General features: G+C 35.8%; 1 protein-coding gene across 8 annotated transcripts in view; it reads right to left on the reverse strand.

The window, feature by feature from the left end:
• The window catches only part of PLA2G4A (phospholipase A2 group IVA), a 201857-nt gene that overhangs the window by 142007 nt on the left and 42788 nt on the right, over positions 1-17062 (reverse strand). For all 8 annotated transcript variants that reach the window (XR_004486206.2, XM_049701605.1, XM_033438003.2 and 5 more), the window contains exon 2: positions 8606-8708. Coding sequence is in view for 7 of the 8 variants with exons in the window: in XM_049701605.1 (XP_049557562.1) it covers positions 8606-8638 (33 nt within the window). In the remaining variant the exon portion in view is untranslated. The remainder of the gene's footprint in view (positions 1-8605; positions 8709-17062) is intronic.

Consider the following 17062-nt stretch of genomic DNA (forward strand, 5'->3'; position numbering starts at 1 on the left):
GGGACTGAGAAAATATTTGAAGAGATTATAGTTGAAAACTTCCCTAATATGGGAAAGGAAATAGTTAATCAAGTCCAGGAAGCGCAGAGAGTCCCATACAGGATAAATCAAAGAGAAATACGCCAAGACACATATTAATCAAACTGTCAAAAATTAAATACAAAGAAAACATATTAAAAGCAGCAAAGGAAAAAAAACAAATAACACACAAGGGAATCCCCATAAGGTTAACGGATGACCTTTCAGCAGAAACTCTGCAAGCCAGAAGGGACTGGCAGGACATATTTAAAGTGATGAAGGAGAAAAACCTGCAACCAAGATTATTCTACCCAGCAAGGATCTCATTCAGATTTGATGGAGAAATTAAAACCTTTACAGACAAGCAAAAGCTGAGAGAGTTCAGCACCACCAAACCAGCCTTAAAACAAATGCTAAAGGAACTTTTCTAGGCAAGAAACACAAGAGAAGGAAAAGACCTACAATAACGAACTCAAAAAAATTAAGAAAATGGGAATAGGAACATACATATCGATAATTACCTTAAATGTAAATGGACTAAATGCTCCCGCCAAAAGACACAGATTGGCTGAATGGATACAAAACAAGACCCATATATTTGCTGTCTACAAGAGACCTACTTCAGACCTAGAGACACATACAGACTGAAAGTAAGGGGATGGAAAAAGATATTTCATGCAAATGGAAACCAAAAGAAAGCTGGAGTAGCAATTCTCCTATCAGACAAAACAGACTTTAAAATAAGGACTATTATAAGAGACAAAGAAGGACACTACATAATGATCAAGGGATTGATCCAAGAAGAAGCTATAACAATTGTAAATATTTATGCATCTAACATAGGAGCACCGCAATACATAAGGCAAATACTAACAGCCATAAAACAGGAAATCGACAGTAACACATTCATAGTAAGGGACTTTGACACCCCACCTTCACCAATGGACAGATCATCCAAAATGAAAATAAATAAGGAAACACAAGCTTTACATGATACATTAAACAAGATGGACTTAATTGATATTTATAGGACATTCCATCCAAAAACAACAGAACACACATTTTTCTCAATTGCTCATGGAACATTCTCCAGGATAGATCATATCTAGGGTCACAGGTCAAGCCTTGGTAAATTTAAGAAAATTGAAATTGTATAAGTATCTTTTCCGACCACAACGCTATGAGATTAGATATCAATTACAGGAAAAGATCTGTAAAAAATACAAACACATGGAGGCTAAACAATACACTACTTAATAACGAAGTGATTACTGAAAAAATCAAAGAGGAAATGAAAAATACCTAGAAACAAATGATAACACAGACATGATGACCCAAAACCTATGGGATGCAGCAAAAGCAGTTCTAAGAGGGAAGTTTATAGCAATACAATCCTACCTTAAGAAACAGGAAACATCTCGAATAAACAACCTAACCTTGCACCTAAAACAATTAGAGAAAGAAGAACAAAAAAACCCTAAAGCTACCAGAAGGAAAGAAATCATAAAAATCAGATCAGAAATAAATGAAAAAGAAATGAAGGAAACGATAGCAAAGATCAATAAAACTAAAAGCTGGTTCTTTGAGAAGATAAACAAAATTGATAAACCATTAGCCAGACTCATCAAGGAAAAAAAAGGAGAAGATTCAAATCAATAGAATTAGAAATGAAAAAGGAGAAGTAACAACTGACACTGCAGAAATACAAAAGGTCATGAGAGATTACTACAAGCAACTCTATTCCAATAAAATGGACAACCAGGAAGAAATGGACAAATTCTTAGAAATGCACAACCTGCCAAGACTGAATCAGGAAGAAACAGAAAATATGAACAGACAAATCACAAGCACTGAAATTGAAACTGTGATTAAAAATCTTCCAACAAACAAAAGCCCAGGACCAGATGGCTTCACAAGCGAATTCTATCAAACATTTAGAGAAGAGCTAACACCTATCCTTCTCAAACTCTTCCAAAATATAGCAGAGGGAGGAACACTCCCAAACTCACTCTATGAGGCCACCATCACCTTGATACCAAAACCAGCCAAGGATGTCACAAAGAAAGAAAACTACAGGCCAATATCACTGATGAACATAGATGCAAAAATCCTCAACAAAATACTAGCAAACAGAATCCAACAGCACATTAAAAGGATCATACCCCATGATCAAGTGGGGTTTATTCCAGGAATGCAAGGATTCTTCAATATATGCAAATCAATCAATGTGATACACTGTATTAACAAACTGAAGGAGAAAAACCATATGATCAACTCAATAGATGCAGAGAAAGCTTTTGACAAAATTCAACACCCATTTATGATAAAAACCCTGCAGAAAGTAGGCATAGAGGGTACTTTCCTCAACATAATAAAGGCCATATATAACAATCCCACAGCCAACATCATCCTCAATGATGAAAAACTGAAAGCATTTCCACTAAGATCAGGAACAAGACAAGGCTGCCCACTCTCACCACTCTTATTCAACATAGTTTTGGACGTTTTAGCCACAGCAATCAGAGAAGAAAAGGAAATAAAAGGAATCCAAATTGGAAAAGAAGAAGTAAAGCTGTCACTGTTTGCAGATGACATGATACTATACATAGAGAATCCTAAAGATGCTACCAGAAAACTACTACAGTTAATCAATGAATTTGGTAAAGTAGCAGGATACAAAATTAATGCATTCCTATACACTAATGGTGAAAAATCTGAAAGTGAAATCAAGAAAACACTCCCATTTACCATTGCAACAAAAAGAATAAAATATCTAGGAATAAACCTACCTAAGGAGACAAAAGACCTGTATGCAGAAAATTATAAGACACTGATGAAAGAAATTAAAGATGATACAAATAGATGGAGAGATATACCATGTTCCTGGATTGGAAGAATCAACATTGTGAAAATGACTATACTACCCAAAGCAATCTACAGATTCAATGCAATCCCTATCAAACTACCAATGGCATTTTTCACAAAACTAGAACAAAAAATTTCACTATTTGTATGGAAACACAAAATACCCCGAATAGCCAAAGCAATCTTGAGAACGAAAAACGGAGCTGGAGGTATCAGGCTCCCTGACTTCAGACTATACTACAAAGCTACAGTCATCAAGACAGTATGCTACTGGCACGAAAACAGAAAGATAGATCAATGGAACAGGAGAGAAAGCCCAGAGATAAACCCACGCACATATGGTCACCTTATCTTTGATAAAGGAGGCAGGAATGTACAGTGGAGAAAGGACAGCCTCTTCAATAAGTGGTGCTGGGAAAACTGGACAGGTACATGTAGAAGTATGAAATTAGATCACTCCCTAACACCATACACAAAAATAAACTCAAAATGGATTAAAGACCGAAATGTAAGGCCAGAAACTATCAAACTCTTAGAGGAAAACATAGGCAGAACACTCTATGACATAAATCACAGCAAGATCCTTTTTGACCCACTTCCTAGAGAAATGGAAATAAAAGCAAAAATAAACAAATGGGACCTAATGAAACTTAAAAGCTTTTGCACAGCAAAGGAAACCATAAACAAGACGAAAAGACAACCCTCAGAATGGGAGAAAATATTTGCAAATGAAGCAAGTGACAAAGGATTAATCTCCAAAATTTATAAGCAGCTCATGCAGCTCAATACCAAAAAAACAAACAACCCAATCCAAAAATGGGCAGAAGATCTAAATAGACATTTCTCCAAACAAGATATACAGACTGCCAACAAACACATGAAAGAATGCTCAACATCATTAATCATTAGAGAAATGCAAATCAAAACTGCAATGAGATATCATCTCACACCAGTCAGAATGGCCATGATCAAAAAATCTAGAAACAATAAATGCTGGAGAGGGTGTGGAGAAAAGGGAACACTCTTGCACTGCTGGTGGGAATGTGAATTGGTACAGCCACTATGGAGAACAGTATGGAGGTTCCTTAAAAAAACTACAAATAAAACTACCATATGACCTGCAATCCCACTACTGGGCATATATCCTGAGAAAACCATAATTCAAAAAGAGTCATGTACCAAAATGTTCATTGCAGCTCTATTTACAATAGCCAGGAGTTGGAAACAACCTAAATGTCCATCATCGGATGAATGGATAAAGAAGATGTGGCACATATATACAATGGAATATTACTCTGCCATAAAAAGAAACAAAATTGAGCTATTTGTAATGACGTGGATAGACCTAGTCTATCATACAGAGTGAAGTAAGTCAGAAAGAGAAAGACAAATACCATATGCTAACACATATATATGGAATTTAAGAAAAAAAATGTCATGAAGAACCTGGGGTTAAGACAGGAATAAAGATACAGACCTACTAGAGAATGGACTTGAGGATATGGGGAGCGGGAGGGGTAAGCTGTGACAAAGTGAGAGAGAGGCATGGACATATATACACTACCAAACGTAAAATAGATAGCTAGTGGGAAGCAGCCGCATAGCACAGGGAGATCAGCTCGGTGCTTTGTGACCGCCTGGACGGGTGGGATAGGGAAGGTGGGAGGGAGGGAGATGCAAGAGGGAAGAGACATGGGAACATATGTATATGTATAACTGATTCACTTTGTTATAAAGCAGAAACTAACACACTATTGTAAAGCAATTATACTCCAATAAAGATGTAAAAAAAAATGCTTGTGTACATAATGATTTATTATTTATAAAAGCCCCGTGGAACAGACACAGCAGGTACTACTCATACTTCATATGAAGCAGCTAAAAGTCAGTTTAAGTGCTCAAGAGCACGTAACTAAAGTCTGGAACTACCACTAAAACACTAGTTCTTTGATTACCTACACCAGTGTTTTTTCCCCCCCACCCTGTGACCATAATAATCTAGAATAATAGCTTTCTACTTTTTTGGTAACATTTCCAGTCATCCTACAATGACCTTTTTCAAATATCCCTGTATTTTAGCAGGCAGTCATGCTCGCATACCCAGGTGGTTGACCTCAGTGTGGACACAAACTCAGTTTTCCGTGGATGTGGGACAGTGGCCCTCCATTGCTAATTGGTGGTGGGAAGAGCTCTAGATTTTTTTTCACTCCAGGGAAGTGACTCATCTTTTCAGAGTAAAAAGATGGAAATTTTTATAAGTATTTTATATTTGATCTATCTTTGCAAGATTGAGATCTTCCTGGTCCAAAAGAACTTCAGTAGATTCTGGAGACACAAATACACAAATACCCTTCAGGATGGAAAGTACCTCAGAACAACTCTAGACATATGGGAACTGCATTGTGCCCTACATATATTACTCCATTTTCTCCTACGTTCTTAAAAGCTGGCACCATTGGAAACAAGAGAACTCGCTGCATCAGCCCACACGATTCTCCAACATGTCCCTGCATTACAGGTGTGGTGAGGGTGAGTCCAATCTTCACCGCCTTGAGGCAGCCAAAACTGTGTCGACCTGTCTGGCACCCTTCATTACTAGTAAGTTGGCTTAGTTTTCCCCATCTTTCCTTTTTAATAAAAGTATTCTCAGTTATATATTTTGAAAAGTATCCTTCTGTGATAACTAGGGCAGGAAATTTTGTCACTAAAAAAATTTACACACACACATGCACAGTTTTTTTTCACACACACAGCAAAAACAAGCATGAATGAAAGTATAAAGCTCTTAGGACCCTCTCATTGAAAAGGGCTATACACCGGAACGCTAAATGATTGTCCAATTCTGATGCTGGAGAAGGTCAAGAAAAATGTGTTACAGATATGTGGTTTTAGCATGCTTCATCATATTAAGATGCCACATAGGTAATTATTATGGCCTAAATATTTGTCTATAGTTAACCAAATTTGCAAGAAAAGGTGACAGAAATGAGTCTTAAAACATCCAGATGCAATTTGGTTTTAAACATGCTCTGCCGTGTTAAAAAAAGAAACTAAATGGCCTGTTAATATGGCCATCTGACATGAGACATGTGAGGCCTGCATAGCAGTTAGTAATAAGGCCTGGTCATATTAGGCAGAAAAGTGAAGGTCATTTGAAATAATAATTTCTTTGAAATGTGTTATGCTCCAGCCATACCGAAATTCTTTCATTTCCTTACAACATGTACTTTCTCACCTCCAGACTACTTCACATATGCTTTTCCCAATCCAGAAAAGTCATTTTCTCTCTCTTCACCTAACTTCTACTATACCTTCAGGTCTGTGCTTCCATGTCACTTCCTTTAGGAATTCCAGAAGGATTCCTGTTATTAGTTATTCATGTTGTATATTCCCAGAGTAATCTTCATTGTTCCTATCAGAGCCCTTAAAGTTATTATAAATTATTTTTCTGCTAGACATAAGCTCAGTTCAAGGATTATTTTGATTTCCCAGTGCCTACTGACAGGGAGTAGTACACAATGGGCATTCAATAAATGGTGATAAGTGCTCAGAAAAAAATATTAAAATAGATTTGCAGATAAACTGAATTGAAAGTATAAATGTTAAGATTTAGAATTATTATTGGTCTTTATCTCAAGCTCAGGGCTATACACCTTAACCTTATCTTCCTTCTCAGTTTCAAGTGCCAGATTTCATTGAATTCTCTGAGTTATAGAAATTATCCATCTCTCTTGAGGTGGTAGGGTAAGAAAAAACTAATCTGCACCTACCCTCAATGTTAAAATTCATCTACAGAACACCATAACGGTGGAAGGAAAACTGGAATTATTCACTGATAACAGGAATGTGTAAGTTGAAAATCTAAAAAAACTTCAAACTATTAGAATTAATAAAGAAATTCTGTAAGTTCACTGGATCTATAAAAAACACTTGTATTTCCATGTAAATACAACGTTAGCTTTTTAGTTTCTAGTGAAACATTAGTTTAACATTAGTTTCATGATTGTAAATAGATTGGAAGATTCAATATTCCTATCATGTCATCTCTCCCCTAATCCATCTACAGAATAATTTCAGTATTAATAAAAATCGCAGCATTTGTGTGTGTGTGTATGTGTGTGTGTGTGTATATTGACAAATTGATTTCAAAACCTATATGGAAGTGCAGAGGCCTAAGAAAAGCCAAGACAATCTTGAAGAAGAAAAAGTTGGAGGATTCACACTACCATATATAAAGACACATTTCAAAGCTATAGACATTAAGAAAGATTGGTACTGGGGCAAACAAAGACTAATAGACCAATAGAAAAGAAAAGAAACCAAGCCACACATATATGGTTGCCTGATATTTAGCAAAGGTACCATTGCCATTCGGTGAGGACATGAGGGTTATCAGTAGACTAGATAAATAGTTTGTGGTATACTGTATCAGATAATGAGATACTACAAGGCAATGTAGAAGTGTGGAATTCTGCTACTCACAATAACATGAATGAATCTCGCAGACAAAATGTTGAATGCAGGCATCTACATGAGGGTCAAGAACAGGAAACCTGATCTTTGGTAATAGAAGACAAATATTGGTTAGTTTTGTGGAGTTTATTGACTGGAAGGGACATGAACAACTCTTCTAGGGTACTTATAATGTGTATTTTTATCTGTATGATGGTTTCATGGTTTCATGTAAAAATCCATCAAGCTGAACAATTAAAATGTATGCACTTTATATATGCTATGTCTCAGTTTAAAAAAGGAGTCAAACATTAAGAGAAGCTTGCAAAAAAAAAAAACTTTTAAGGAGTTTTAAGAAGAGGAGAATGACCAACAGAGATGGGGATGGGGGATGGGACCTGAAGAATCCATTTGATTCAGCACCAAAGAGGCCCTTGATGAGACCTTTCCATAAAGTGGAAAACCTGAGTCCAGTTTTCAATGATTCAAGCTGTGAATGGAAGAAAGAACTACAAAAAGTTATGGTACATTAATCCTTGCTATCCAAGCAGGGAAAGAAAGATGATGGCAGCTCGAAAGGGTTGTAGGGTAAGAGAAGAGTGTTTCATTCTGAATAAAAATGAGGCTTTGTATTATTCCTTAACATCCATAAAAACTATTTCTAGTCCATATAAATCTAACTGGATCTCAAGTGTTAAATTCAGCAAAGAAATTTTTCTCCTCTGCTTTTTTGATCAGAAGAAAGAGTGTACCCTTCCAACAGAGTTTGGAAAATTACATACCAAAATTTGAATTATTCAACTTTTTATTAAAAATTGCCCACCTATAAAAGAGTTTGCTTAAATACATCTAACTAAGGGAGAGTTTACAAAGTTAATTACTCTGAAAATGCACACCAAAATATAGCCCTTAAATCAATAATTATTTTATCTTCTCTCTGTCAATTCATGTGAAGTGTGCAGGCTGATAATTGCTGAGTGATAACTACACTTTTTACTGTTCCATGAATGTTCAATACTGTTACATATATTTTGGTATTTTTTCCCTCCAAGTCCCTCTTTTCTGTAAACTTACAGTGATAAAAAGAGGAGATGAGTTACTTTTATTACAGATTCTACCTTATTTGAAACACACTAAGTTCATATGATTTTCATAAAAAGTCCAAGGCTTTTCATAGAGTTTTATACTTTACTAGCAACATCAGCAATACTCATGCACAAAAGTATGTCTGCCCCCTCCCAGAAGAATATATAAACAGTAAATGACTTACTATAATGTGCTGATAAGGATCTATAAATGACATGTTGATTTCAATTACAGGAAATCTCTTCACACTTCAAAAGTCTTCTCTGGCACTCTAGCTTCTTTAAAACCTACAAAATAAACAATCCTTATTGTTAAGCCTTCTCTTGGATGTATTCCCAAGATTTAGATGATAATGGGTGTGAACCTTAGGAAGTAAAACTCTACCCAAGGGAACCAGTTAGATTGAGGTCCTTAATTGTTTATATGCATGGGTATACTCACATAATTTAGGAAAGGATAAACATATTCTGATAGTACTTCTTAATTTCCATATTTCTTTCTTCAAATTTATTCTGTGAGTAATTATTGGGAAACTCCAGGATTTTTTTTTTCCATTTGCCAAGTATTTCATGAGAAATATATTGAAATTACAGAAAATTAAAATTGTTTTTGTACTATTTATAATTAAAAAACCACATGCCACTGTTTGTTTTCTTAACTGGATCAGTATTACACAAATTCACAATAAAAAAGGAACATTTTTCACTTTAGCTATTTGTTAAGAATTTTAAAAACATATTCATGTTAAATTTCAATTTTAATGCTGATGTTTTAAAAGAAATGTTTGTTCATTCTGAAGTACCAGTTTAACTTGAAAGCAGCTAAATGAAATATTAAACAATTAGAAACAGTGCTGTACAAAATGATGGAAACAAGCAAAAAGTGGAACTAGAGAATAACCTGAGACCTGATCTCTGGAAAGGAGCTAACTATAGAAGGTGAGGCGGAATGAATTTAGAATATAGTGTTCCAGGCGGGCAATTTGAGGAACTGAGAGAAGACAAGTGGCTGGTGAATGGTGAGCAAGAGTGAAAATGGCTTATGATGAGTTTGGAAATAATAGTCATGGACAGATCATGTAGAGCCTTGTAGGCAACTGTTCACTAGATATAGCCCACCCATTCTCCAGGACACAGCTTAAATGTCACCTTGACAGAGAAGCCTTCCATGACCTTCAGAATACGTTTGGTCTGCCTGTCACTGGTTCCATTTATACCTTGTACTTCTCTTTCAAGCCTTTCATTCCACTTATACAATGTCTGCCTTTCCTGAGAGAATTAAAGATGCATAAAGTTGGTGACCACATTTATCTTGTTCAAAGAGTTATCCATCCCTACGGCCTAGCGCTATGCCTAAAAATATAGTAGGTTCAGGATAAATATTTGTTGGATAGATGGGTGGATGGATGGATGGATATTACATTATGTCAGGTTTATGTATGAACGAAATTCACAGACTAGCACTGACACTCTCTTTTGATGTCTCTCTTTTTCATTCCTAACTATCCTTAACATCAAAGGATGTTAAATATCACTCTCTAATTAAAAAAAAAAAAGCAGAATAAGTGAAATTCCAGAAGGTGTAAGACTAGTACTCAAAATGTTTAGAGGAAGTTTGTTACTGGCGCCCAAAGTTTGGTGTCAGCAACTTTATTTCCTCTTCTCATTTCTAGCAACTCCATTCATAACCCCTGTGTTTACCACCCAACTATTCACCACTACTACTGTCACTACCATATCCTGCATCAAGACCTGGATAGAGGCTCTCTATATATTAAAGCCAAAAGTGGGAAGCATGTGTACAACAGCTAACTGCTCAGGTCTATTAGGTTAGAAACTACAAGGCAAATAGATATTTAAAAACATCGCTCATGGCACTTTATCCTAGAGCAACATCCTTTTGTTCTTTAAATCCATTCAGGGGTATCTCTTTTCCTACCTTACTAAGCTTAAAAATAAAAACAAGAATGGAAAATAACTGAGCTGATACAGAGTCTGAACATTGTAGGGGAAGACTCCATAGAACGAGCAGAGGAAAGTCACTAAAACAAACAAACAGCAACAGTAAACTTCCCAGAGAAAGGATCAGAATCCATGAGTTGCTATAATATATAATCTAAAATACCCAGTTTTCAGCAACAACAACCACTAGAAACAAAAAAGAAAAACAGGAAATTGTGACCTCATGAGCCACACACAGGGAAAAAAGCAGTCAATAATAACTATCTCTGAAGGACCCCAGATTATGAACTTAAGAAATATTTCACAGCATCTGTTATACGTTCACAGAACTAAAGGAAAGCATGAACTAAAGGAAAGTATGTTGCCATAACATATCAAATAGAAAATAGCAATAAAGAAATACAGACATTAGAAAAAATAACCAAATGGAAAATCTGGAGTTAAAACATAACTGAGGACTTCCCTGGTGGCACAGTGGTTAAGAATCTGCCTGCCAATGCAGGAGACACAGGTTCGAGCCTTGGTTGGGGAAGATCCCACATGCCGCAGAGCAACTAAGTCCATGCACCACAACTACTGAGCCTGTGCTCTAGAGCCCACGAGACACAACTACTGAGCCCGTGTACTACAACTACCGAAGCCCATGCGCCTAGAGCCCGTGCTCTGCAACAAGAGAAGCCACTGCAATGAGAAGCCCGCGCACCGCAATGAAGAGTAGCCCCCGCTGGCCTCAATTAGAGAAAGCTCACACGCAGCAACGAAGACCCAACACAGCCAAAAAATAATAATAATAATTAATTTTAAAAATAACTGAAAAATTTATTAGAGAGGATAAACAGATGTGAGCTTGTAGAAGAATCAGTGAATTGAAAGGTGCCTCAATAGAGATTATTCAATCTGAAGAACAGAAAAATAAAATTAAAATAATGAAGAAAAATGAACAAAGCCTCAAAGACTGGGGACAACATCAACTACACTAATGTATATGCAAGTGGAATCTCAGAGGGGAGAGAAAAAAAGGAAAGAAAAAATATTTGAAGAAATAATGGCTGAAAATTTCCCAAATTTGATTAAAAACATGTTGAAAAGCTCAACCAGTTCCAAGTGGGAAAAATACAAAGAGATCCAAACCTAGACATATTCTATGTGTTGAGTTCTATCTGTTGAGTATCCAAGACAAAAATAAAATCTTGGAAGTTACAGAAGAAAAAAGGTTCATCATGTACAAGGTAACCAAAATAAGATTAATAGATGACTTCTCATCAATGGAGCTTGAAGGCAACTGGACGACATATTCAAAGTGCTGAAAGAATAAAACTGTCAACCAAGGATACTATATCCAATAAAATTATCCTTCAAGAAAAGAAGAAAAAAAAAGACATTCCCACATCAATACAGACTGAGATAATTTTTTTTGCTAGGAGATATGCATTACAAGAAATAGTGGAAAACATTCAGGTTGAAAGGAAGTGACACCAGATAGTAACTCAAATCCACACAAAGAAATAGAGAGCACTGATACAGGTAAGTATATAGAAAATTTTAAATGATGGTATAAATACATATATTTTTTCTCTTCTCTTAACTGATTTAGAAGTCAATTACATAAAATAATAATAAAATTGTGTTGTTGGACTTAAAGATGTAATATATATGAAAATAATAGTACAAAAGAGGGGAAGAAATTGGGGCTATAACAGAGTAAGGAAAGAACACAAGATGGTAATTGAATCCATAGGAAGAAAGAAATTGTAAATAAATACATCAATATAAAATATTTTATAAATACAATTTTTCTCTTTTCTTCTTAATCTTCTTTAAAAGAAAAGGAATATGTAAAGCAATAAATTACAATACTGTATTGTTGGGTTTACAACATATATAGAATTAATATATATGATAATAACAGCACAAAGGAGTGGGGAGGGATTGGAACTATGTTAGAGCAAAGTTTCTATATTTTACTGGAATTATTATTTGCATAAAGTAGATTGTAATAAATTAAGGTGCACCTAGAAATAATTCCTAGAGTAACCACTAGGAAAATCACTCAAAAATATATTAAACATAAAATATATTAAAACATCAACAAAGGAACTAAAATGGTCTGCTAGAAGATACCAACTTAACACAAGGAACAGAGGAACAAAAAAAGAAATGAGACATATAGAAAACAGAAAGCAAAATGGCAGAGGGAAATCCAACCATAACTATAATATAGTAGTCCCTTCTTATCTGCTGTTTCCCTTTCCAAAGTTTCAGTTACCTGTGGTCAACTGAAGTCCAAAAATATTAAGTGGAAAATTCCAGAAATAATTCATAAGTTTAAAATTTTGCACTGTTCTGAGCAACATGATGAAATCTCATAATATCCTGCTCCATCCCACCCGAAACATGAATCATCCCTTTGTCCAAAGTATTCTACCCATTAGCCACTTAGTAGCCATCCTGGTTTTAAAACTGACTGTTGCAGTATCTCAGTGTTTGAATTCAAGTAACCCTTATTTCACTTAATAATGGTCCCAAAGCACAAGAGCAGTGATGCTGGCAATTCGGATATGCCAAAGAGAAACTGTAAAGTGCTTCCTATAAATGAAAAGGTGAATGTTCTCAACTTAAGGAAAGAAAAAAAAAATTGTATGCTGAGGGTGCTAAGATCTACAGTAGGAAGGAATCTTTTATCTGTGAAACTGTGAAGAAGAAAAAAGAAATCCGTGCTAGTTTTGCTGTCACACCTCAAACTGCAAACGTTACTGCTACAGTGCCGATAGGTGCTTAGCTAAGGTGGAAAAGGTATTAAATTTGTACCATAAAATACTTTGAGAGAGACCAAATTCATATAACTTTCATTACATATATTGCTATAATTGTTCTATTTTATTATTAATTATTGTTGGTAAACTCTTACTGTGCCTAATTTATAAATTAAACTTTATCATAGGTATGAATAAGAAAAAACATAATATATGTAGGATACAGCATACCTGAGATTTCAGGCATCCACCAGGAGTCTTTGGAACATAACCACTGCAGATAACTATAATATTAAATGTGAATGAATTTTACTCTCCAATCAAAAGGCAGAGGTTGTCAGGCTCGATAAAATCTAATACATACAAAAGACTAATAAAATCCAAATAAGGTTTGTAGTTAATATCATTCTATCAATGTCAGTTTCCTGGTTTTGATAATGAACTATGGCCATTCAAGATATTATATTTGGGAAATCTGGGTAAAGAATATATGGAAGTTTTTTTGCAATTTTTCTTTGATGTGGACCATTTTTTTAAAGTCTTTATTAAATTTGTTACAATATTGCTTCTGTTTTGTGTTTTGGTTTTTTGGCTGTGAGGCATGTGGGATCTCAGCTCACTGACCAGAAGTCAAACCCACACCCCCCACATTGGAAGGCAAAGTCTTAACCACTGGACCGCCAGGGAAGTTCCATATTTTTGCAATTTCTTACCTTAAATTATTTCAAAATAAAAAATTAGTTTAAAAGTCCAATACACAAGGATAGATGTAATTTATATGTACAATTTTCATTCCAAAGTTATGTTCAAAAGAAGTAACAAAGGAGTCATATGGGAAAATTATTGGGTAAGGTTCACTTTCTTCAGAATAAAATCATTGGTCATTATTGCCAGACAGTGATGACATTTTCAGTCTCAGTTACAAATAGGCACCCATTCATCCTTTTTCCCCCTAAACTGTTAATAGTAACAGTAGGTATTTTAGGTTCTGTGAAATTAAGGCATTTCTGTCCACCTAGCCACATTAAATACCAGGAAAATATCTTTCCCCAAACAACTAGCTTAGCCTGGAAACATTATTGCAACTAATTTGCATAACCACTATCATGAATGATGTATCATGAATGATATCATGAATGAATACTCATAAAACAGCAGTTTTGGGTTTTTTTGTTTTTTATAACTAAGCTGAATAACCAGTCTTTGTGAGTATACAGTCTTTTAAGTCTGAAGCAAGAGATATGAAGCTCATAATTTCTTTTTTTTTCCTTGGCTGCCCTGTAATTAGAAACTTCCTGAACACTAATGAAAGGGAAATGCAGATACACTTTTCAACACACACTTGCCTGTGCAATGCAACTGCTGACTTTCAGTGAATGCTTCATATTGTGTGGTCTGTCCAAAACCCTGTTAGTCATGTTGTCAGGGCAAGATGGACTTCTCTGGGAAAGGTGAAAAAAAAACAAAAAAACAAAACACAGACTAGAGTGTTTTGTCATTCTCTTTCCCTGCCTAGAGTTACACGACAACAGGAAAATAAGAGGTTATCACAAGTATACCACAGAGATATTGCAGGTTTGGTTCCAGACCACCACAACAAAGCAAATATCTCAATAAACCAAGTCACAAAAATTTTTTGGTTTTCTAGTGCATTTAAAAGTTATGTTTACATTGTAGTGTAGTCTACTGAGTGTGCAGTAGCATTGTATACAAAAGAACAATGTACAAACCTTAATTTAAAATACTTTATGGCTAACCATCATCTCAGCCTTTAGCGAATAATAATCTTTTGCTGGTGGAGGGTCTGGCCTCGATGTTGATGGCTGCTGACTGATCAGGATGGTGGTTTCTGAAGGTTGGGGCAATTTCTTTTTTGTGTGTGTAGCAATTTCTTAAAATGAGACAACGATGAAGTTTACTGCATCAATTGACTCTTCTTTACAAGAAGAATTTCTCTAGGGCATGCAATGCTGTTTGAGAACATTTTACCCACAGTATAACTTCTTTCAAAATTGGAGTCAAGGGACCTCCCTGGTGGTCCAGTGGTTAAGAATCAGCCTTCCAGTGCAGGGAACATGGGTTCGATCCCTGGTTGGGGAACTAAGATCCCACATGCCATGGGGCCACCAAGCCCATGCACTGCAACTACTAAGCACACAGGCCACAACTAGAAAGCCCATGCACCACAACTACAGAGCCTGCATGCTGCAACTACTGAGCCTGCGTGCCACAACTAAGACCCAACACAGCCCCCTCCAAAAAATTAAATAAATAAATATTAAAACAAAATGAAATTTGAGTCAATCCTCTCAAACCCTGCTACTGCTTTATCAACTAAGTTTATGTAATGTTTTAAACTTTTTACTGTCATTTCAACAATCTTCATAGCATCTTCACCAGGAGTAGATTCAATCTCAAGAAACCACTTTCTTTGCTCATCCATAAGAAGCAACTCCTCATCCTTTCAAGTTTTATCATGAGATTGCCGAAATTCAGTCACATCTTCAGGCTCCACTTCTAATTCTAGTTCTCCTGTTATTTCCACCACATCTGCAGTTACTTCCTCCACTGAAATCTTGAACTCCTAAAAGTCATCCATGAAGGTTAGAATCAACTTCTTATAAACTTCCTTTAATGTTGATATTGTGACCTCTTCCCATGAATCACAAATGTTCTTCATGGAATCTAGAATGGTGAATCCTTTCCAGAAAGTTTTCCATTGCCTTTGCCCAGATCAATCAGAGGAATCACTATCTATGGCAGCTATAGCCTTACAAAAATGTGTACTCCTTAAAGAATAAGACTTGAAAGTCAAATGAATTGATGTTGTGTCAACAGGCATAAAAACAACATTAATTTCATTGCACATCTCTGTCAGAGCTCTTGGGTGATCACGTGCATTGTCAGTGAGAAGTAGTAATATTTTGAAAGGCATCCTTTTTTTGAGAAGTAGGTCTCAACAATAGGCTTAAAATATTCAGTAAATCATGTTCTAAACAGATATGCTGTCACACAGGCTTTGTGTTTCCATTTATAGAGTACAGGCAGAGTAGATTCAGCATAATTCTTAAGGGCCCTGAGATTTTCAGAATGGTAAGTGAGCACTGGCTTCAACTTAAAGTCACCAGATGCATTAGCCCCTAACAATAAAATCATCCTATCCTTTGAAACTTTGAAGCCAGGCATTGACTTCTCCTCCCTAGCTATGAAAATCCTAGATAGCATCTTCCTCCATTAGAATGTTGTTTCATCTCCATTGAAAATCAGTTGTTTGGTGCAGCCACCTTCATGAATGATCTCAGCTAGATCCTCTGGATAACTTGCTGCAGCTTCTACATCAGCATTTGCTGCTTCACCTTGCACTTTGACGTTTTAGAGATGGCTTCTTTCCTGAAACCTCATGAAACAACCTCTGCTAGACTCAAACTTTTCTTCTGCAACTTTCTCACTTCTCTCAGTCTTCACAGACTTGAAGAGAGTTAGCGCCTTGCTCAGGATTAGGGTTTGGCTGAAGGAAGTGTGGCTGGTTGGATCTTCTATCCATTCCACTAAAACTTTCTCCATATCAGCAATAAGGCTGTTTCACTTTCTTATCATTCATGTGTTCACTAGAGTAGCATTTTAATTTCCTCAAGAACTTTTCCTTTGCATTTACAACTTAGCTAACTGTTTGGTACAAGAGGCCTAGCTTTTGACTGATCTCAACTTTCAACATGCCTTCCTCACTAAGTTTAAACTTATTTCTAGTTTTTGATTTAAAATGAGAGACACATGACTTTTCCTTTCACCTGAACACTTAAAGACCACTGTAGGGCCTAATTTCAATATTGTTGTGTCTTAGGGAATAGGAAAGCCTGAAGAGAGGGAGAGAGATGGGGAACAGATAATGGATGGAGCATCAGAACACACACAACATTGACCAGTTAA

The sequence above is a fragment of the Orcinus orca genome, chromosome 1, assembly GCF_937001465.1.
Source record: "Orcinus orca chromosome 1, mOrcOrc1.1, whole genome shotgun sequence".
Lineage (NCBI taxonomy): Eukaryota > Metazoa > Chordata > Mammalia > Artiodactyla > Delphinidae > Orcinus > Orcinus orca.